This window comes from Falco biarmicus, chromosome 3 (assembly GCF_023638135.1).
Source record: "Falco biarmicus isolate bFalBia1 chromosome 3, bFalBia1.pri, whole genome shotgun sequence".
Lineage (NCBI taxonomy): Eukaryota > Metazoa > Chordata > Aves > Falconiformes > Falconidae > Falco > Falco biarmicus.
This window is the reverse complement of record NC_079290.1, coordinates 59,355,091-59,376,731: the sequence shown is the minus strand read 5'-3', so window position 1 is coordinate 59,376,731 and position 21,641 is coordinate 59,355,091. Positions and strand designations below refer to the sequence as shown.

The following is a 21,641-nucleotide window of genomic DNA, read 5'->3' as shown; positions in this document are numbered from 1 at the left end:
TAGAGAGCCTGCTGCTTCTTACTGGGGTGCCTGGTTCAGCCAGCACCCAACCTTTGCATGCATTTTGAAGCACTACTGGAATATAAATCACAAACAGTGGATGAATGGCTTTGCTTGCCCTTTTCCCTTCTCCAAATGGATGCTCAGATTTTAAAGCTTCCTCCTATTTCTGGACAAGGTGTCTATTCCACCCTCTACTCAATGCCCATCCTTCCAGAGAAGTTGCTGATTTCCATGGCACTGCCCAGTCATGCTTCTACCAAGCCTCCCTGCATTTTGTCATGTTCCTGCCCTGTTTCTGTGTTACTCAAGTGCCTGTTACATGCTCCAGCTCCCAACTGAGCCATCTGAATTCATCTCCAACTCTGTTTCTCGTTGCTCCCATTTTACAGGCACTGTCCTCATAACACTTAGAGTTGCTGTTTCCAGACCAAAACTAAGTAAATGTTCACTTTATTATCGTCCCTTAAAAATATTAGCTGTCATATAAAATCCTAACCCCTCATATGTTTGTGGGGTTTTTTTCCAGCTGAGGCCCATGCAATGTTTGCTGGCCTGCTTTTATATTTTCTTATCCCTGTGTTGATACAGCGAACAAAATATCAGAGATGGGACTGGGTGGTGAGGAAATACCTGCTTGCAAAGCAAAGCTTTGACAGGCAGCGAGGTCTGTGATGGTTTATCTTGCTCTGGCAGAAATGGTTTTGATCTTAAGTGGATGTAGCTTGGATGTAGCTTTAGAACAGACTACATTATTTTTCTTGACAACCCCAGCACTGATGGTGTGATACTGTCTAAGGTACCCCAAATCCTAAAGCCCGATCATTGTGCTGTCTCTCCTGCCTCAAGAGCATCTTTCTGTGCTACAGTTTCTGTGTGGCTGGTTTATTTTTTTCACTCCAGCCCAGCAATGTAGGTCAGGAAGAGCTCCGTGGCTTTTAAATTCATATGGCAAGATTAGTCTGTAAATCGGACTATGTTGACAGTAGAGCTTTTTTCAGCTGAAAATAAACAAAATGTTTATGGTTGATTTTTTCTGATATGTGCCAGTAACTATTTATGTTACAGGCAGTGGTTAGTTTCCCTTACTGTGCCGGTGCTAGGCTTGTGCATAGGTTGCAGTTACACAGAAGAGATGAGTGTTTGTGGAGCTCATCCGAGTATTGGTAGAGTAAGGAAAATACTTGCATTTATAACCCCCACTGGAAAGCTTCAACTGCTGTATTGAATCCCCAGGGACCCGCCTGAGTTGCCGCAGTGTCTTGCAGGAGGTGGTAGAGCAATCAGGAGGCATTAAGCCAACCGATAACTGCACGTCTAGTTAAAATCCAAGCCCAAACAATCTGCCTTCTCAAGAAAGCTGAGCAAAGGGCGTGCTTACTCTGTTGAAAAGCCTCCAAAATCATGGAATACGTTTTTACTGTTTTATGTCAGGATTTAGCAAATCTGTGAGACTAATCAATGTGCTGAGAATTGAACTACTGTTTGGGAAATAGTATCCACTGTTTTTTTGCTTTATCAGAGAGTTGTGCTTGTAAGCAGATCTCAATTTTTACTGTATGAGTTCTGCTGATGCACTTGGGATGTCCAAGTTTTTGATAATCATCACATTTGACAGCTATTTCTGTGTCTGTTGTGCACATGCAGCCGTGGCTGTTGTGCTTCCACGTATAAAGACACACTCCAGAGTATTTGTGATTTCTCAGCTGTCCCCTTTTGCTGCTTTGCATTGCCGTGAACAAAGTGCCCACTTTTTTCCTTAGCATGCCAGCTGTGTAGCGCACACATCTGTATGCTCAGGGTTCATATGATGCCAGTGCTGGTGTGATCTCTGCTGCTGATGTAGAAGGCAAAAACCCTAACTTGGTTTGATGCCAAGAATCGGGACTAGGTCACCAATCTTCTTACTGGGATTTAGCAGTTCCCTGGGTTTTTTTAGATTAGTGCTGGCTTTTTAGGATTGCGAGCTCAAACAGCATTAAAGAAGGTTGCCCCCGATAAAAACTATGTCATGTTATACAATGTCATTGTCACTTGCTGCAGGTCTGCAACTGTAGCATAAATTGTTATGTATTTATCTAAATGTTTGTATTAAATATCTAGGTGTCAGAAAAGGTTATTTCCAGGAATGATAATACATTTGTATGCCCTGTACTACGATAAATGTCAATAAGCTGTTAAATTAATTGTACTGGGGGGGGAGGGCAGGGATACAAAGAAAATGATCAGCCATCACCATATGTCAAAATACCTTCTAGTCCACTGTAAGTTTTCTTATGTGGCGTTCATTTATATGTGCAGAGCAGTATGGGATAGAGTTCTAAATTAAAAAGCAGAGATAGGTGAAGTACTATTGCAGTTTTTATTTCAAACTATTAGAATATATTAGTCATCTATTGGGATGTATATGCAGGTTCACACATTAAAAAGTTAATAAACAAATAGAACATGTGGAGACCTTGTGTGGGCATGTAGCTTTCAGGAAAAGCATTTCCTTGTATGAAATACTTTATTTTTCAATGTGAATATATTTTTAACACAGCTTTTATTCAGCTAAATCTTTCTGAAATTACCTAGTTCTTAGTTCTTCCTGCATTTGGCTAAATTGTTTATTCAGCAGATTGTATTTGGAATTCTGACCTGTGACATTTCTAAAGGCTGTTTACCACTGAAGTATGTAAAAGATTAAATGGTACTTCCTTTTGAGAACTGAAAAATGAATGCGCTTTGCTTTGAACTTGTCCTTTTTCATTGCCTGTATTTATTAATGTTTTTTTTCTACCTGAAAGGCTGGCAGAAAGGTCTTGTTGAGTATCTCCTACACGTGCTGGCAAACTGCTTACAAACTGGATGAGGCTATTATGTCCATGCACAGAATAGTTATGTTCTCATACTCTGTGTACGCCAAACCCAAGATTTCTCCCTAAGATATGTAAAATAGTTGGAGTAAAAAGACCAAATGGGTTAATTTCTTTTATCTTGAACTTTTCTATGTCAGTGTGGGGGAGCAGAGTAGAGTATTTGTTTGCTTTGTCAGTCTGTATATCTTAGTACTGTCTTTGGTGTACAAACCTTGGTGTACAACGATGTAACAGTAACTTCAGCAAAGTTCTTGGTCTGTAGCAGATGTGACTTCTTTAAAAATGTTTTGTAAAATGCCTAGAACGTTGCTGTCAATACACTGAACTTTCAGATGATATTTCTTGAACTGCCGGTGCCATTTTCAGCAAGCACAGCAGGGGGACGTAGGGGCCTAAATTCTAGTGGTTAAGTCATGTTATGCTTTTAAAAGCATAAAATTCATCCTGCAAGTTATATGTGTCATCTGTAAGATGTACTTCAGTAAACCGGGGGAAAACTTGCTGATTTTCTGCCAATCAACACTCCAGGAAAGATTGTCCATCCTATTCTTCTTCCTGAATGGTCCCCACTAGATTCCTTCTGGGGACTTCAATTAAGGAATGACAGATTTGTGATTTGTGACAGAAGAAATTCAGTTTCTTTTCTCTTATGTCACTTTTCTCCCTCATCTTTTTTTCCTTGTGGGGAGAAACTGTGGAGAAGTGTAAACAGTACAAGAGCAAATCCCTTGAAAATGCAAATTAAAAATGTATAGAAGTGAAATGAAGTTGAACTTATTTGGAATGAATTCTCCCATTTATCTTTCTTGGAAAAAATAAACCTGCTAATTTCTTTTCACCTTTTAATCAAGGTTTGTTCAAAAAACACATTCTGCCTCTTTGGAAATTTTCTAGCCTGAAGTGCAGTTGATTAGCTTCTAGAATTTCTCAGTTCAGCCCTTTGTATCTTGACCAGCTCAAACTCTTTCAGAAAGAACATGGAAAATGTCATAGTATGTAGATTTTTATTTCTTTCACTGATAAGAATGCGCTGTTTACCAGAATGGCTGCGTGAATTTAGGACTTCTGACTGACTCCACAGAAGGAAAAGTGCTGTGGTGTGGTCAGCAGCTCCTCTGCATTTGGGACCACACTGAATATTCACTTATAAACTTGTATGTACGTATTTGCCTATGCATATTAAATTATGGCATATATGTGATGTTCAGATCCCTCCCCAAGAAATGGGGTTCTCAATACAAAAGAGATCTTGGAAGATTGCATGCACTTGAACACTTTAGCTTGCAAGTGATGACTATTTCTGCAAGTAATGTTTTGGGTTTGTTTGGGTTTTTTTCCTGGGATTGGGCATATGTTTGTGTAAATTAGATAATTCATGAGGAAAGAATGAGAAAGTGTGTTGTCAGAAGGCTGGAATTCAGCAACTTGGATACTCAGCTGGGGGAATTTGTGGCAAGAGTGCTCACTGCAGCGAGTACGAAGTATTCCTGACAACCAGTTAATTATTTACATTTGTTTGTGTTGCAAGAATGACAGCAGAAGTTGCAACGTGCAGAGGGAGAAACTTCCCCTTGTGATTGCTAGTTATTTGTTGTCATATGCATCTTAACTTTTATGGGTGTTTTCCTCATGTTTGCACAGAGGAGACCACCATGTGGCCCGTGCAGTGCGGAAACCAGTGTTGACCAGAGTAATGTGCAAAATGCAGTTTAAATCAAAACAATAAAATGAAATAGTATCAATGGTCTGGACACAATTGCAATCTTTTTAATCATGCATGTTGCAAATAAATTAAAAAAAATAGCTAGTATTTGCCCACCAGAAAGAATAGGGGTAAAGGAAGAGGTTAGTACAGCCACATGCCAAAATACATTACAGCATGCAAGGCTAGAGCCAGCCCACGCATTTATACAGTGCATTGTTAAGATCCATTGGAAAGTGCGAATGCTAATTAGGAATGTGAACCAGATAACCTCAACATCAGTTAAAGTCCAATTATTCCTACCAGGATTTCATGATACTAATCTGTTTGTCCTTCCAGTGATCGTGCCCAACTAGAGTTATTACAGTAATTGTGCAGAGTTTACGCCAGGCTAGTGCTAGTGTGTCATTGCTCACTGGCAGCTTGACAGCTTTCCCAAGGAAAGCAGCAATGTGTTTGCATATGAATTCACACAGAAAGATACATGCAAACTCTTTCCATTTAAAATCCAGGTCTACAGCTGTGATACTTGTTCATCTTGAAGTGCTCCTTGACTGAACAGAAAGGGAGGTGAAATTTCAATTTGTTGTGGTGCACTGACCTTGCAGTTGCTGTGCAGTGAAGATGATGGTTATTGGTGGCAGAAATGAATTCTGATATAACTGTTTGGTTGTGGGACTCCTTCTGTCTTTGGCTTTTCTCTTGCCTGTAAAATTTGGTCTGAATGTGATCTCTTGTAATTGCTTTCAGACAGGAGGGGCATGCCTGCATGGTGCAGACAGCCCTTGCTCAGCGTTTTGCATCCACATGAGACTGCAGCATCAGATGCAAAAATAGAACTGCTCCAAAATGCGTCACTTTGGAGGTTGCAATAGCTTTCATTTCTAGGAAGCTGAGAGGGCTGTTTTCTGCTTTTCATCTCCTCATCCTAGTTCCCTGTCAGTAAGAGGAAGGTAATCTGCTCATGACTAAAAATAGAGTACAAGAGTAGACAAACACTCTACACTTTAATTGGGTACACGATGATTAACCCCTCAGCACCTGTGAAGGGGCACAGGGAGCACAGTGTCATGGCTGGGCTGGTTCAAAGGGACTGGGGAAGCCCCTGATAGGAGCAGGGTGATGGCCAGCGCTGGGTCACACCAGTGGTGGCATTGCCTGGCCGATGCCTTGAAACCCTCTGAGAACAAGGGCTCCTCAGCCTTGAGGAGATACCAATCCTGCTGCAGCATTGCCCCTCCACAGGGAGAAACCTGTCAGACAGAGAGTTGGATTTGGTCTGGAAGAAGCCCAGGTGGGCTTCTCCTCAGCATGGACATGCCTCTGCTGGAATAAAGCTCGGGAAGATGGCTGGTCCGATAGCTTGGGGGTTACCGGCAAGTGAAGGTGTGTTGTTCAGGGTGAGGGTGCATCAGAAGAGAGGCTCAGGCTGCATCACCAAGGTGGGTGCCAAAACGCCCTGCAAGAAGGTTGCAAATGGTCATGTCTCAGGGGCAGGGCAGGGTTGCCCAATGGGGAGCCACAGCGGCTTGAAGGAGATGTTTCTGAGAGATGGTGCCTCACAGCGTGGGGCAGCCAGGCCTACACAGCTTGCACAGAAGCAAAATTTCTTGGAGGTGGCAGTTCTGGATCCTGGTAAGTTTTTCCTCTGGCACAACTAGCTTCTAGTCTGGGAAGCACTGTCCAGCACATAACATTTGAAATCTTTCTGTTCTTTTCCCTGTATCTCACTAAATAAGAAAGAGGGTTCCTGGGGTCTTACTAGCACCTGCATGACAAGGAAGTTGATGCCACGTCTTTGTGTTAAGTTGTTGGTTGCTCATTTCCCATGTAATTTTTCTCATTGCTTATCACAACAGTAACATGATTTTAGTAGCTTGATTGTTGCAATACAGGGTTTATTATTACCTGAGGGTCCTGGTGGACAACAAGGTGAGCAAGAGTCAGTGACGTGCCCTGGCAGCACAGAAGGCCAGTGCCAATCTGGGCAGCATTGCCACCAGGTCAAAGGAAGCGATCCTTCCCTTCTACTCAGCTCCTGGAGTGCTGGGTCCAGTTCTGGGCTCCCCAGTACAAGGGAGACATGAACATCCTGGAGAGAGTCTAACGAAGGGCCACAAAAGTGATGAAGAGGCTGGAATATCTCATTTATGAGGAAGGACTGAGAGCTGGGGCTGTTCAGCCTGGAGAAGAGAAGACTCAGGGAGATCTTATCAATGTGTATTGATATCTGATGGGAGGAGTAAAGAAGACAGAGCCAGCCTGTGCTCAGTGGTACACATTTGCTGGAACAAGAGGCAAGGGGCATAAAGTGAAATACAGAAATTTCCATTTAAATGGAAGAAAAAAACATTTTTACTATGAGAATGATTAAACACTGGCACAAGTTCCCCACACAGGCTGTGGGGTCCCTGGAGATACTCAGAACCCAAGTGGGACATGATCCTGAGCAACCTGCTCTAGGTGGCCGTGCTTGAGCAGGGAGAGGTGTGACTAGGCAGTCTCCAGAGGTGCCTGCCAGCCTCAGCTAATCTGTGATTATTTGATTATATTAATGTGTAGTACATGTTTTGTGGCTGAAGTGATAACGTATCTGTAACAAAGGCTTGTGTTTTTTCACTTTAATAATGTTCATCTATCGTAAGTACATTACAGCTTATGAGCTTAATCATCATAAAGGGAAACTTTCTCCTTATTTTACTGCATTATAAGTACCAGACGTTGTACCCAAATGTTCACCAGTGAGAGTAATTGACTTCATAATAATCTTGTTATCCAGACAGAGCTAAGATGGAAGTGCTTAATTTTTGAGCTCCTCACTCTCGGTGGTGTACAACGTGTTATCTTGGTCTGGTGATCTTCTAGGGGGACTGGAGGTGTGATGGAGGGATATGGGCTGAAGAGCCTGATGTGGAGAGGTTTGAGCGTGGACTGTTTCCGGAGAAGCCAATTAGGGAACTGGAGAGGCTTTTGTGGCCTTTGGCTTCCCAAGGAGGGAGAAGCTCAGCTCCAAAACAAGGAGAAGCTGGCGGAAAGAGAGGCAGACTCTCCTCTCCCTTGCATGTGGGAATTGCTGGTGGGCACAGGCTTGCCAAGTTCGCTGCTGCTGGCTCCTTTCACTGGGAGCTTGACCAGGAGGCTGTTTACTCCCATTCCAGCTTCAAGTGAGAGCCCAGGCCTTTATAGAGCTGCAGGGAAGAATTTGTGAAAAGCATAAAGTTTTTGCTCACAGACTTTTGTACTTATTTATACCATTCAGTCTATCTTTGGCATTCTTTCTGTTGTCTTGATTTCCCAAAGCTTGAGCAGATTGTCTCTTTCTCCGCATCTGCACATTTCATTTTATCCCATTCATGCCTGAAAAATAGCTAAGAATATTTCTGGAGGAGTCTTGCCATATTTACAACTCAGAAAAATTCTTTATTTACAGGGCCAGTATTTTACAGCACGAAGTCTAATTTTTTAAATTATTTTTTTTAATCCACATTTTTTGGGCTGCTGAAACTTGGTTAGCATTTTTGGCATTAACTTGTGTTCCACAGTAACCAGCAGACTGTCTGTCTTCATTGCCTTAGACTTGTCACTCCAAAATGGCTGAAAGCAAAGGTTTAGGATCGGTTGAGGAGCTCTGTGAATTTGTAAGTTGACGTTTCTCTCTTCCTCCCATTCTCTCCCTGCCAAAGCAATGACACCTATGCCTTGTCTGGCATGCTTATTTGGGCACACGGTAAAATAAAAGCTATTAACAAGAGCATGGGATGTATGTTCAGTTGCTTTAGTTAAAGATTCGTAACTAAACCTCTGAATTTCCCATGGATTTATGCAGTAGCTTCCCCTCACTGTGTTTCCAAGCAAGGATATTTTAGACAGAGTGTGCGCGCTCACGCCGCCTGGATACCAAGAGGCAATGCTGCATATACATGGGTGCATGAGGATTGCTTTTGGTCTTTGTAGTAGAAAGACAGCAGTTCCACTGCCAGGTGGCCCCCACTCCCCAGGTGACAGCAGCTCTCCCAGTCTTGCTCCCAGGAGTCAGCTCTGACTTGGGAAGAGGCGCTCAGGGGCAGCGGCAAGCCTGCAACATGGGGCTCGTCTGGCCACTCGTGGGTGTTTCTGTGGCGGGTGAGGAGGAAGGTGGTGCTGGTAAGGCTTGCTTTCCCTCAACCGTCATCTGTTCACACCTGGTGTCTGGTGAGAAGAGGACCCCAGCTGGGAAGGGCTGTCATTTATACATGCTATTTCTGACATCCTCTCGCAGCACTGGCAGGGTTTCCCCATATCCTGACGCAGCAGGAGTTTTGTGGAAAGGGGCTGAGTACAACTTGGGTGTCTTCATACAGGAAGAGGATACATTTCGTCACGGAAGAAAAAATGAGCCATGCAAATTATTGCAAGCTTGCCATACCTAGTCTCACTTGTCTGCCTCATATAGCCAAACAAGAAGTCTTGAGTGCTGGGGTTTTACTTTGGTTGGTTGCTTTTTATTACAGCGCAGCCCCACGCTACTGTTTCCTGCAATTCTCTGCTAAAACAGCACACCTTGCAGCTACTAGCTGCTGTTTCTCAAAGCTGGCATCTGTGTATCTGCACGGATCGGCCACGTAAAACAGCTCCTGTGTTGGCTGCCCTGTGTGACTCTTAAAATTAAGAGGACATTGAAGTCTCACAATTCAAATACATGTAGGTGGTGCAGACATAGTGTTTCTCAAAGCGAGTGTCCTCTAGATCTCAACCTGCTTATTTCTTTCCATTCAGTATAACCGCTTGTTTTGTTTTCAGGTAGAAAAGCAAGAAATTTGGCAAAATACAGCATTGCTTGCTTATAGCAGAAATGTGACTGTTTTAGCTGGAAGGCTCTGAGTTGGTTCCGCTCTGCATGCAAATTCTAAGATAGTTTTTATCCACCTGATCCTCTCTATGGATCATCAAGTATAATAATACCAACCTCTTATTATCACCTTCCAAGTCTGGGGCTGAAAAATTAACTAAGCATTTATTTGACGTTACAAAGGAGTTATAGTATGAGTATATAGTATAAGTATATACTATAAAGGGGTACAGTTATTTTTCCTACTACAGGGTGGAAAGCATGTGACAAGCAGAACAATGCCCTAGAGCTGTTTGCCTAAATGATACTGGAAGGCACAGTAAATGAAGTTACAGCAATACACTTGTAATGCATTTCTGTGCCTGGTGTTTTGGGGTTTTTTAGCTGGAGGACACTTGTTAGACTCTTATCAGCCACGCTCCTCAGTTTCCATATGGATAAAAATGTAGAGGATATTTCCCTGCTTCCTTTCTAACATACCATCAGAGCCCCAGTAGAAATGCCAAATTTAACATAAATTGGGTTACACTGCATAACACACTCCATCATCTCTCTCATTGTTTTCACAGGGTGTTAGGCAGCAACCCTCAATTCTTTTTTCTTTTCTTTTCTTTTTTTTTTCTATTGGCTTGCTTACCACTTCTAAAATAGTTTGAGGCCAGTGTTGGGCTCCACGGGTTTGTTGGCATAGCTGTGTCAGCTTGGATTGTGAAACATCCACCCCCCTGGCCAAGGCTGCTGGGCTGACAACATGGTCCGGGCGTAGCTCTGTCAGCAGAGGCGCGGAAATTTGGAGGCAACATTCTCTCCTCTTTTGTGTCAGCCTCCTGCATTGCACTTGAAGACAGTAGTGTATTTGCAGTCTGCTTCAAGTCATATCTATGCTACAATTAAAGAAAATGGGGCTGCTGACATCAACTAAAATATTTATGTATGCATGTGTTTGAAACGAGGTGGGGAGATTTTTTTTCCTTTAGCTGAGTTGCACTTAAGGAAGCAGGCAGTGATGAAACAGTGGCCTGAATAATTTTGAATTGTTTACCATAATTAATGCACATCAAAGTTGGGATGCATAGCTTATAAAGGGGGTGTTTCTGTCTGCATTTGGTTTTTTGGACATTTTTTTCTCAACATCGCGTACAACACTGGGAACTAGGATGACCTGAATTTTTACTGTCCGATACGAGAGATACTACGAAGCTTCTGCTAAGGGCTTTGGCTGTTGACAGTGAGAGATCTTCTCATCTAACATGATAACAGTGAAGGAGGTTAGTGGGACACTGGAAAGCTGCTTTTTTACCCAGCTGCGTTCCCAATGAGATGCTGGGCTCTTTCAGTGATTTCAGTAGATGGTGTTATTGCATTTCCCTGTATATTAGACAAAAAACCTGATCCTGGAATCAGTCCACATTGCAACTGAAGCAAGAAATATCTCCACGTTTGTTTTTTCCTCCAGTGGATTACCCGCTAGTCACAGCTCTAATAGTCCATGACGGAGTATTTCATACTGTTGATTGTTGCCACTGTTACACGCAAAGAATGCTCCGGTTTGCTGAGATGGGACCTTGGCATGCGTTTGAAGTTGGAATTTCTAAAAGACAGAAGAGATCTGCTCGCTGAAACTTGCAACATGACACGTATTGACTTATTTTTAACTCCACAAGCAGACCTGAACTTTCATGAAAAGCAGATTTGCCCCATTCAGCAGATTATTACTAAGCTCCAGGCCAATAGATTTGAAAGATGGATGAGTTGAACGAAATAATTTTAGGGTTGTCGATTTGAGAATTAAACAGAAAAGGTGTCATCTTAATGCGTATATTACTTTATTATGCAAACATGATTTATTTTTTTCCTGTTAATTTCCCACAGAAACGTTCCAGAGGTCAAGTGCTATTTGACAAAGTGTGTGAGCATCTGAACCTTTTGGAAAAAGACTACTTTGGGCTGACATACAGAGACACAGAAAACCAAAAGGTAACCCACAAAACTGCGGCTGGCCTTTGGCATGTGAACATCAGAGCTCCCCAAGACACCCCCCAGACAATGACTGATAGTCCAGAGGTGGTTTTTATCTTCCAAGTTTCACAGACATAGCTTGAGCTATTGTTTTTTGTAACTCTACTTCTTGAGAGCATCGTCTGTGTTTCCCTGGCTTCCCTCTGTGCTGGCTATTTATGACATGAAAGAAGTTAATCATATAGCTGGGGGTTTTTCTACTATGATTTATTTCATTACTGCCATAGATGAAAGTCAGATTTACATTCATAGGTAGACTACTAAACATACACTACTAAAATACGTCTTAATAATATGGTGGTTGAACTACAGATAGGCAGGGGTTGATTGACTGCTTCTGCTAACTGCTAAGATAAAAGTAAGGCTTTAAGTCTTGACTTGCTTTATCTTAGCATTATTGTTGATTTGGCTAAAGAAATTAATCTTCAGGAGCAGTTGGTAGCAACAGTGAATCACATTCTGCTTGTCTGCATCTCAACCGCAGTGTTAAATAAGCTGTGTATTAACAGTGTCTGTGATGATCTAATGTGCAGGTGAGATAGATGTATTGGTTTGGACACATTATGATGAAAGAGAGAGTATCAAGGGATAATTTAAAATAGGTTGTGTGATTTTAAGATAGGTATTTTGAAAGAAACCATTAACAAAACTTCTTAGCGATATATGGAGTAGCCCAGCAGAGCTCACCAGGTGAAGGTTTTTTGTGCCTTGCATGACCTGAAAGGTCTTCCTTGATGGAGCTTGGAGCTATTACTACTTCTTTAGCTGTTTATGTCTTGTGAGAATAACAGTTGTATTCTCTAGGCTTCCCTTTGTTTCAGTCATATATATGATGCAGAAGAAATCAGTCATTTTGTCTCTCTTTTTCCCATTTCTTCACAGACTTCTAAATATGAGGATTTTGCTTCTGATTCAGAAAATCATTTAAACAGACACTTGTTTGATGGCAGTGCAAGATAATACTTCAGCGTATGCTTAATTTGGAGTTGTGGTAAAAGTTAGGCAGATGTTTAAGTGCATTTCCAGACAGATGTGCTTTCCTGTGCTGGAAAGAGAAGAATGTATTCATTAGTAACAGGTGGTTTAGAAGCACTAAACATTTATAGATCAGCAGTTACTTTACAGAGCTAAACAGCTAAAAGAATAGCTGCCTGCCACCACATTTATTGATCAATAACATGCATGTTTTTAATATCAGAGTACGTAGCAATTCACCTCAATCCTCGGCCAGTTAACTTCCAGCAAGACAATATATGTGCCCACATCACATGTCATCTTTGAAAATAGAAATCCTGATGCATCTTTCATTTCTTGGTGCATAGCGTGCTTTTCTGCTCAATAGCTGGAGCTCTTTAGGCTCATGTTCTGCACCACAGACTGGGTTTGGACAGCTGAAAGCCGATTGTTTTTGTTGAGGGGGGATTGTTTGTTCTGCTTGTTTGTTATTTCTTTGCTGTTTGCGTTTTTTCCCTCTGATAGGTTTGTTTATCTTTCTTTGGAGAAAGTGGAACTTTCCTAGGGGAAGCTGCTTTTTGTTCTGGGCTGTGTGACACATTGTAAATATTAATTTGATTCTGTTAGGGGGCACGGTAGCGGCAGCACTACGAATCCCCAAGCTGCTGTGCGTCTCCTCCAGAGGAATTTCATCTGCTCCAGAACTTCTGTGGAATAGTAACACATTGCTGTGATAATTCCCCACCTCCTCAGCTGGGGTTTTGTTTTCATAGTCCCTGGGCTCTGCATGGCATGGATGGGGGCAGCTCCAGTGCTGTGGTTCTGCCTTTGCTTTCCCCTCAAGCTCCCTCTGCTCCCAGGGAGTTCCACGTTCCCATGCCAGGTTGCAAATGGGATGGTGCCATATGCCGCACTTGCTTACCCTTTAGCAAGGCTTTGCAGCCCTTCCAGGGTTAGAGCAAAGTAACAGCCAAGCAAACAAACAAAAATAAGACTTTTTTAACAAGCTTGTAGAAATTTTGTTTTCCTGGAAGATACTCTGGAAAAAGATTTCTGTGGATTTATTTTACTAATTTATATTTTTTTATTATTATTTTTATTTCAAACTATTCAGCCCCTTAATGCCTGGGAAGGTTAATAAAATATCCTGCTTCTACCCAGGGCCGCATCTGGAGACAGTGTTACCCCTGCCCACCGTCGCTCCAGGGAGAAAGGGGTGGCAGACCTTTGTGTGTTCTAGCTTTGACTCATTGCGCTGTTTTAAAAATGATGTTTGTTGTGTTTTCTAATTGGAATTGAAAAAAGGAAACATTTTCATTGCAGAATTGGTTGGACCCTGCCAAGGAAGTCAAGAAGCAGATCCGAAGTAAGTTTATCATTTGCGTGTTCATTTCAGGGGATCTGGAAAACTTTCATTCTGGTGTATCTGGACCCAAAAAATCTGCACAGAAAAGTCTCCTTCTCTAAGGTGCTGTCAGTGTCAGTGAAGGCATCGGACCCGTGTGATGCCAGGCAGGGGAGCGAGAGGCAGAGGAGGCTCCCTGGCATGCAGGCGGGGTGTCACAGGCACCAGGCGCCTGTCACTGCCCAGACCCTCTGATCGTCTGAGCTTGTTCCTAAACAGCTGGGATTACTCACTGCTCTTGGGTCAAAGGACTGGTCCGGTCCCACCGGGGTGCCCCCAGCACCAGGGGCTTAGCAGCCCCCTTGCCCCAGCCCTACTGCCCACACATCGAAGGGACAGGTGGGATGCGGCCACAGCCCCCTTCTCGATGCTTTCCCCCAGGAAAGCATGCTCCCCCTGAGGCAACAAAGCCTATGTCACAGTCTTCTTCTGCATCCTGTCCTGAGTCTCTGGCAAAGGAATTACCTGTATCTTTTCCGTATTTTACCCCATAATGAGTGCGTGCAGTTACTGAGTCTTGTAACACGTGAGCTTGCGTTGCTGAAAGCAACTTGACATTTGCAGAGATGCAGAAACTTGGTTTTACATGAAGCAATGTAACCTTAGGGACTAGGCTATGCATGTGAATTATTTCGTGTTACTGATATTTATATCCTATCCAGGAATGCTGCTCGTGCCCCGCCCCCCCCCCCCCAAAATACTTCACTGATGCAAAGATAGCATTCTGTCTAAAAAATCCTACCTTCCTGCATTTCAAAAGCTTGAACTTTGCTCCTAAAATGACCATTCAGTTCACAGAGAACCAATTTTCTGCTTCACGTGAATAATTTAAAAAGCTTGGTTGTTAAATTTAGCCATCAGCTACATTAGAAATTCAAAAACCTCTTGAAAGAAAACCTTGTTAAGACTGCCAGGCTCAAAACTTGACCTACCTTTTTTTACCCCCCTCACTTTTAAAAATTGATGAAATATTTGTGTCTGTTACTTCTTTGGGCAGGAAAGCCTCAGTATTTTTTTTTCTTTTCACATTTTGTTAAATGATGTCTTCTAGCACTTCTGCTTTCACAAGTGAGTACATCTGGTAGTTTGCATTTGTTGGGTCAGGCCCAGGGAAAGAATCTCCAAGATTCAAAGGGTTAATTTACACTGGCTCGAAAACTTCTCCACTTACTATGAGCAACCACACCTTCCCACTTGTATTATTTTCATTCAAAGTAAGTGATCTGCAGTAAGAAGTAATGAAAATCTGTGGGTTTTTAATCTCTGGAGAAGGTGGATCTGGAGGACAGACCTCCATGGGTCAGGTTGCACTGACGGTCAATGCAAGTAAAGCAGCTCAGCTCCACACCACTGATTTGAAATGCATTTAACATATGCCTGAGCCATGAGATAGACAACGAGGGGTTGTGACAGTGAGAGACCAGCCAGGCAGAAGTTGCTCATCCTGGACTTGATGCAAGAGAGAATTGTACGTGCGGACGATGGCAGCAATAATTTGCTTGCTGTGTACAATTCCCCCAGAAGTCTGGAACAGGACAATGATGGAAGAGTAGGCCTGTTACCCTACTTTCCAAAAATATGTGTGTGTGTGTGTGTGTGTTTACAACACTGCTAAATGCTGGTTGAGCTGTACAACAATCAGGTATCTGTGGTCCCACTGCAGACCCCAGGGATTTCATCCCAGTGGTTGAGAAATGAGGCTGTCGCCATGTGTGCGTCCCCTGGTTCCCACCCCCTTAGTTATAGCCGCTGACTTGCGCAGTGTTGGGTCTTACTTAAACCCCTGTAAGTGAGGGGTGAAGGCCTCTTACTCTGGTATTTTAACAGTACGTGCTATACGATAGGCTCTATCATAGGTTTGATTTATTGTATGTGTGCCAGGGGAATGATTTTCAGGCCATGGCCCCTTCCCTCTGTCATGGGGCCAGGTGTCACACACAAGCTCCGCTCCCACCTTGGGGCCAGTCCACTCCTTGGAGGGACTATGCCCCATACTTGCTGCCAGCCAAATCTTCCTTCCAGGAGCTTTTGTGGCCCAAGAGAGTGGAAAAGTTCCTGAAATCAAAGAGCCCAAAAGTCTTGCCGAGAGCTGATGGTAAACATCAAAAGTCTTCTCGCACATTGAGCCTGTTTTCTCAGGTGCATGCATGACCAAAGTGGATGGGGCTTTGCACAGGATAAAGTTTCCTTGTCATCCTTAAATAAATACTCCCAAACACCCAATTAGGACAACCATACAGTATTTCCAGGTAAGCAGACCTGTCCAGAGTATAAGCTATGTTACTCAAGAACTCACCAGATACACCTTCAAACCCCATACATTTTAGGAGGTGCTCAGGCACAAGGTACCCCTGCACTGAAGACCATGGGAAGGCCCTACCCTGTCAGATTTGTAAGAGAGAGTCCTGTTTTTCACAATGTTCACAAGCACTTCCTCATTACTTGGCTAATATGGACTTTTCAAAAGACAACTATTTATTTCTAGTTAGAGTTGCACTTAGACTTTGATGTGTTTTGGGAAACAGAAGTGTTATTACTTTGGCTTTGTTTTCATTTCTGTATATATAATTTAATTTATGTGGCAGAAGTACGTGTAAGAGGCATATCCCACAACAGAGGCCTTGGTGAAAAGTCTTGTTACTGAAAAAACACTGTGTTGCTTGTAAGAACACTGTGGTTTGGGGTTTTGTTACTGCTTTTTAGTTGCATTCGAGACATGCACTTGTATAACCTGTCCTTTTTTCAGAATAGCTTTTATATTTAGATGCTACGTTCAACTCTTTCTCTTTTTTAGTCTTGATATTCTTTCTTTACAACATTTAAAGCTAACACTAAAAAAAAAATAATATTCACAAACCATGGTGATGCAAACCAGTATCCATCCCATGGGTCACCTGAACTTACTGAGATAACTAAGTAAGAATTCCCCAGTGTTGCGAACTGTTTTTCAGTCATGCTCTCTGTGTTTGTCCTTGCAGTTTTGTCTGCACAATAATTTATGTCTGCTGGAGACAGGAGCTATGTGCTGAGGCAGCACACTGAGAGGATGCTATGAGCTGGTTTGGGCGGCCAGACCTCAGCACATCACCCCACTCCAGATCCCATTTGTGCTCTGGCTTGCGGTGTTTCCAGCACCTCTGGGTTATTGGTTTTTAAAGCTTGTATAGGCTGTCTTTTCAGACGGTTAATTTCAGTAAACATTGTTTTTGGACAGCATTTTTTTGCTGTTAGTAATAAATCACTGCTCCCTTAGGGTCCTTGCTTGAGTGGAAATCTTAATAAATAAGAAAAGAGCTGTAAAATCTGATGTAATATTGTGATTGTGAGAGGGAGAAGTAGTATCTTCAGAACAATGTATGGGAAAAAGATACTATATCCTGTCCTTATGAACTGCTTGGCTGGGGTATTTTTAAGTCTGCTGGTAATCGAACAGCATGAGCATCTCCGTTTGCGCTTACAGTGTACTTTCTGTCAATCTGTGTTCTTTTCCAGGCGGTGCTTGGCAGTTTGCATTTAATGTGAAATTCTACCCTCCAGACCCTGCCCAGCTATCTGAAGATATTACCAGGTGTTTAAAGCATTAAATACCTTTCTAGAAGGGGCTTAAAAGCTGATCGTAGTAGCACTTACACTCTAATTATCCAACAAAAGTAATGCTTTATATTCCCATTGGCTTCCTTTCTCTTACGAGTTTATGGAAAATGTGCAATGCTTTGGCAGAAAAGACACTGTGAACAGTGTCATCCTCAGAGCTAAGAAGACTCTCGTATAATTTAACCCCAAAACCCAGCTTTTCCAGTATATATGTTCCTGAGAGTTTATTTTATTTTTCACAAAGATACTTCATGCCCATTTTTGCCAGTGATAACAAGCTGTTGTTGTAAGTAAAGTCATAACTATGGAAGGAAAGAAGTGGAATGAGAACAGGCACGCATATAAATTTGTATATCATTTGACAAGGTAAGCAATTGATGTGCACAATACAGGGAGTATGGTGGTAGTGAATGGCTGCTCGCTGCTATCCAAGTCACTTAACTCTGCAATCTGCATCTCTGCTCTCTGGTTTTGTACTCGGACTGCAACGATAACCAAAAAAAAGCCCAAACCCTCACCTTGGTTTCCTCCAAGTTTCCTCATTGGTATAAAGCAGGAAAACTTCTGAGTCATGACAAGTTCTGTGCCATCAGCAAATCTTTCCCTAGCCTGTTACAGCATTTTGCAACCTGTGGGTATTTTTTACCTTCATTGCTTTGTAGACTACTTGTTGCTTTTAAGGTAGCATGAAGCCTTTGGCTTAGATCAGAGGTCCCCTGTGCAGAAAGACTGTATGCCAAGAGTTCACACTTCAACAGCGGTCTTCCAAAAGAAAGGATTGCTTTTTTCTGCTTGTCGTCCTCAGATCTCCCCTGGGAACTCTGTGCCTTCACCACCCACCAAGCAGTGCTCTTCGGGTTTTTTGTGTTTTATCTGGTGACCCCTTGCACTGCTTGTTATGGTGGTTTTACCAGAATTTACTGTTTAAATATAATTTTGCGAAAGCTCAACAGTTTGCTGAACAGACCACTTGGGGTTTTTGAACAGCATGGAGTTCAGCTACCATTTAATGAACAGTATTTGGGGGTTTTGATTATTTTTTTTTCTACTTAAAGAAAAGAATTACCAAGTAACTATATATCTTAGTGATTTATGATAGAAACCTGGTAAGTTTAATAGGTAATTCTCCATCTACGTCACCAAACAAAGTAATGACCTATTTTATTAAGAGCTCTCCATGTTGCTTTTTAAAGATAAATTAGGCATTGCTACCCATAAGTTAGACAAGTGTTTGGTTTTTTATGGGTTTTTTGTTTCAAAATTATAGTTGTCCTTGTTAACACATGAAAAACTTTGGGCTTGAGAGTTGTCTGCAAATTAGTAGAGGAACCAAGGCCCCTTGCCAGTGCTTGGGCTCCTTTGGGGACAGCGGTGCTGGAGCACTTTCTGAGCTGCCTTGGTGCTCCGTTGCAGGTACTACCTCTGCTTGCAGCTGAGAGATGACATCGTGTCAGGTCGGCTGCCCTGCTCGTTCGTCACGCTGGCCCTGCTGGGCTCCTACACGGTGCAGTCGGAGCTTGGCGACTACGACCCCGATGAGTACGGCAGTGACTACATCAGCGAGTTCCGCTTTGCGCCAAATCACACTAAAGAGCTGGAGGATAAAGTGATCGAGCTGCACAAGAGCCACAGGTAGGTGGAGGGCATCAGTGTGGGCTGTAGCCTGCTGCTGGGTACTGTCCTGGTGCATCAGGAAATGTTAAATCTGCTGTGGTATACTTAATAATAACATTTTTTGGACAAGACTTCTCTCCATGTCTTTAGTTAGCAAAAAGCTTTGCAGCATGAAAGGTAACGGGCTCTGCACCAGAGCTTTGCTGGTGGGTACCTGGCTACCTAAGGCTGTAGTTCTGACAGGCTGAAAATGTTTTCCAGCTGCTGGGTTTATTTCAGATTCTGTTTCCTTAACATTGATGTTAGAATTGGTTGCTTTTCCTCAGGGGAATGACACCTGCAGAGGCTGAGATGCATTTCCTGGAGAATGCCAAAAAGCTATCAATGTATGGAGTAGATCTCCATCATGCCAAGGTATGTATTCTAGTTCTTCCACTGGTCATCTCTCTCCTGTGGCATAGTACTTGAATCTGCATGGACTCCCTGATTTATTCTTTCCTGTTGTTTTGAGACAGGCATTTTGTGGGATAAATCATGTGTCAACATCAGGGAAGGTGACTCATGGGATAAACATAAAAATATCTTGTAACTGCAACGTAACTTGGCCTATAGATTCAAACATGTTGCACATCAACCTTTCATGTTGATTAAACAGCCTAATCCTTTGGGAATGATGGATGGGAATTGAATGGACAGAGTAATGAGGAAGGATATTAGAAGCTGTCCAGAGAGTGATCAGTTGTCATTTCATTCAGCTACGTTTTGCAATTTAATAAGGCCAGCTATGGTATCTTAACTAGATAAGCAGAGAACTAACACTGCAGAGAACTTTCAAACAGTTATTAGCTGTTCTGGAAGCCTAATCAGATCGATAATAATGGGGAGACAGCGGCTCGTCTCCCTTCTGAAATGTGGTGGTTGCCATTGACTGGAAGGGCTGCAGTTTCTGCTGGAAGCATTCTCCCATGATGAAGTAGTTTCCCTAATTGTGGGTAGGTTAAGTTATGAAAAAAACATGGTCATTCTTATTGTGACTTGGGAGAGGCATCTACCAGTCTTGTATTGGTTGTCTGGTTTTTGGTTTTAGCTGTTATTTTTTCCAAATAAATAACAATTATTTTTTTCTTCACTTTTCAAAGTAAGGCTAATGGATTTTAACATCTTTGAGGTTAGCAGGCATCCTTGGCATATGAATGCTGAACAAAGAATCCTGAGCTGTGGAGGGTGCTGCATTTTCTGTGAAGGTCAAAATATTATGAGCCTGGTTTTGTGCTGCAGCAGATCCTTTCAAGAACCAAAATAAATTTTCAGCTCAGATCTTGAAAGGGCCTGCATCCACCTCCCTGGGGCATTTTGTAGGAGCTGTGCATGTGTGTTACAGAATTCAAGGCAGTCTTGAAAATGAAAAATCTGGGTACGGCTCAAAAGGCAGCCCGCTACCAGGAGGCATGATGCTGCCTTCCCCATGCCTTGCAGGTAGGCACAAAATCTTGAGGCATATTTGGAATAGGGGTAGAAGCGGATTGGCAGATGTCACTCAGTAGCTTTTTTTACACATCCTTTGTCAAACATGAAGAAATCTACGAAACAGCAACAAAGTGAGTTCCTGTTCTAAATACATTACAGGCTTTATTAGTTTATTAATTAAAATTTAGCATAGCATAGTGTTAACAGCCTAGGTGTTTTTTTCAGTGTATTGGAGAACGGCTGTGAAATTTAAGATAGGATGGTTTAAGATAGCCATTCTATTTGTTTTCTGAAAAAATATTAGTATCCGGTTTTAGTCTTCTGTTTTTTATGTGGAAAGACTTGGAGCAAGAGAAGTTCATAGACAAGCTGATCTCACTCTAAGGTGATATTCTTAATTTAACAAGCTGCAATGGTAACTGAATTGGGTCTGTCTGTGGATTAAGAAACCCAACAATAATCTTGGAAACTGAGCTGAAGGTGGGAGTAAACTCTGCATGAGAAGTCTGCGTGTTTAGTTTTAATTAGGTCTGCCAGTGAGATCTGATGGTATCAGGCTAGGGGACAAGTGTCTCTGTGGATGCCTTTTTGAAGTCACGCTGTGGCAGATGTCTCTATGTAAATGTCAATTCATTAAGGCTGTGCCAGTATCTTAGGTATTCAACAGATGCTGGACTCGCCAGCTGCTGTTAAAACTAGTTCTCAATTATCCAACACAAGGCTACAATAAAAAATGTGTTCAAATAGGCAAATTTTTCTTCTGGGCTGTCACAGCTCTGATAAAGCCCCCCATTCGTATGCAGAGCTGCAGGGATATGCAGCTCACTGTCTCATGCCTTGGACATTACAGCTAACAGTTTTCTGTTCCGTGCAACCACATCGCTGCTGAAAAAAGCCAAATTCTTTTATTCAGGTTTCATTTTACACCAGTAGTATCACACTGAAAAGCAGCCTCTGAGAGCAGCAACTAACAGAAGCCTCAAATGGACTTAGATCTGCTGCAAAGGTAGAGGTGAAGGAAGAAGGATTTTCACAAGTTTTTGAGAAAGTGTATCATAAGAAGGAGCCCCTTGCACCTGCAGCTATGTGCTGTATCTGAGCACGGATGCATTTCAGGCATCTGCCAGGCAGTGGGATTACTGGCAATGAGACTTTTTTAGAGTGTATTCACTGTATTTAGACATGACTCTTTGCTTA

At 42.4% G+C, this 21,641-nt stretch overlaps 1 protein-coding gene across 31 annotated transcripts in view; it reads left to right on the top strand.

Moving 5' to 3' along the window:
* The window catches only part of EPB41L3 (erythrocyte membrane protein band 4.1 like 3), a 143,302-nt gene that overhangs the window by 89,529 nt on the left and 32,132 nt on the right, over positions 1 to 21,641 (top strand). For all 31 annotated transcript variants that reach the window (XM_056331817.1, XM_056331813.1, XM_056331812.1 and 28 more), the window contains exons 4-8: positions 11,264 to 11,368; positions 13,688 to 13,730; positions 17,262 to 17,337; positions 18,777 to 18,995; positions 19,304 to 19,391. In XM_056331817.1, coding sequence (XP_056187792.1) covers positions 11,264 to 11,368; positions 13,688 to 13,730; positions 17,262 to 17,337; positions 18,777 to 18,995; positions 19,304 to 19,391 — 531 coding nt within the window. The remainder of the gene's footprint in view (positions 1 to 11,263; positions 11,369 to 13,687; positions 13,731 to 17,261; positions 17,338 to 18,776; positions 18,996 to 19,303; positions 19,392 to 21,641) is intronic.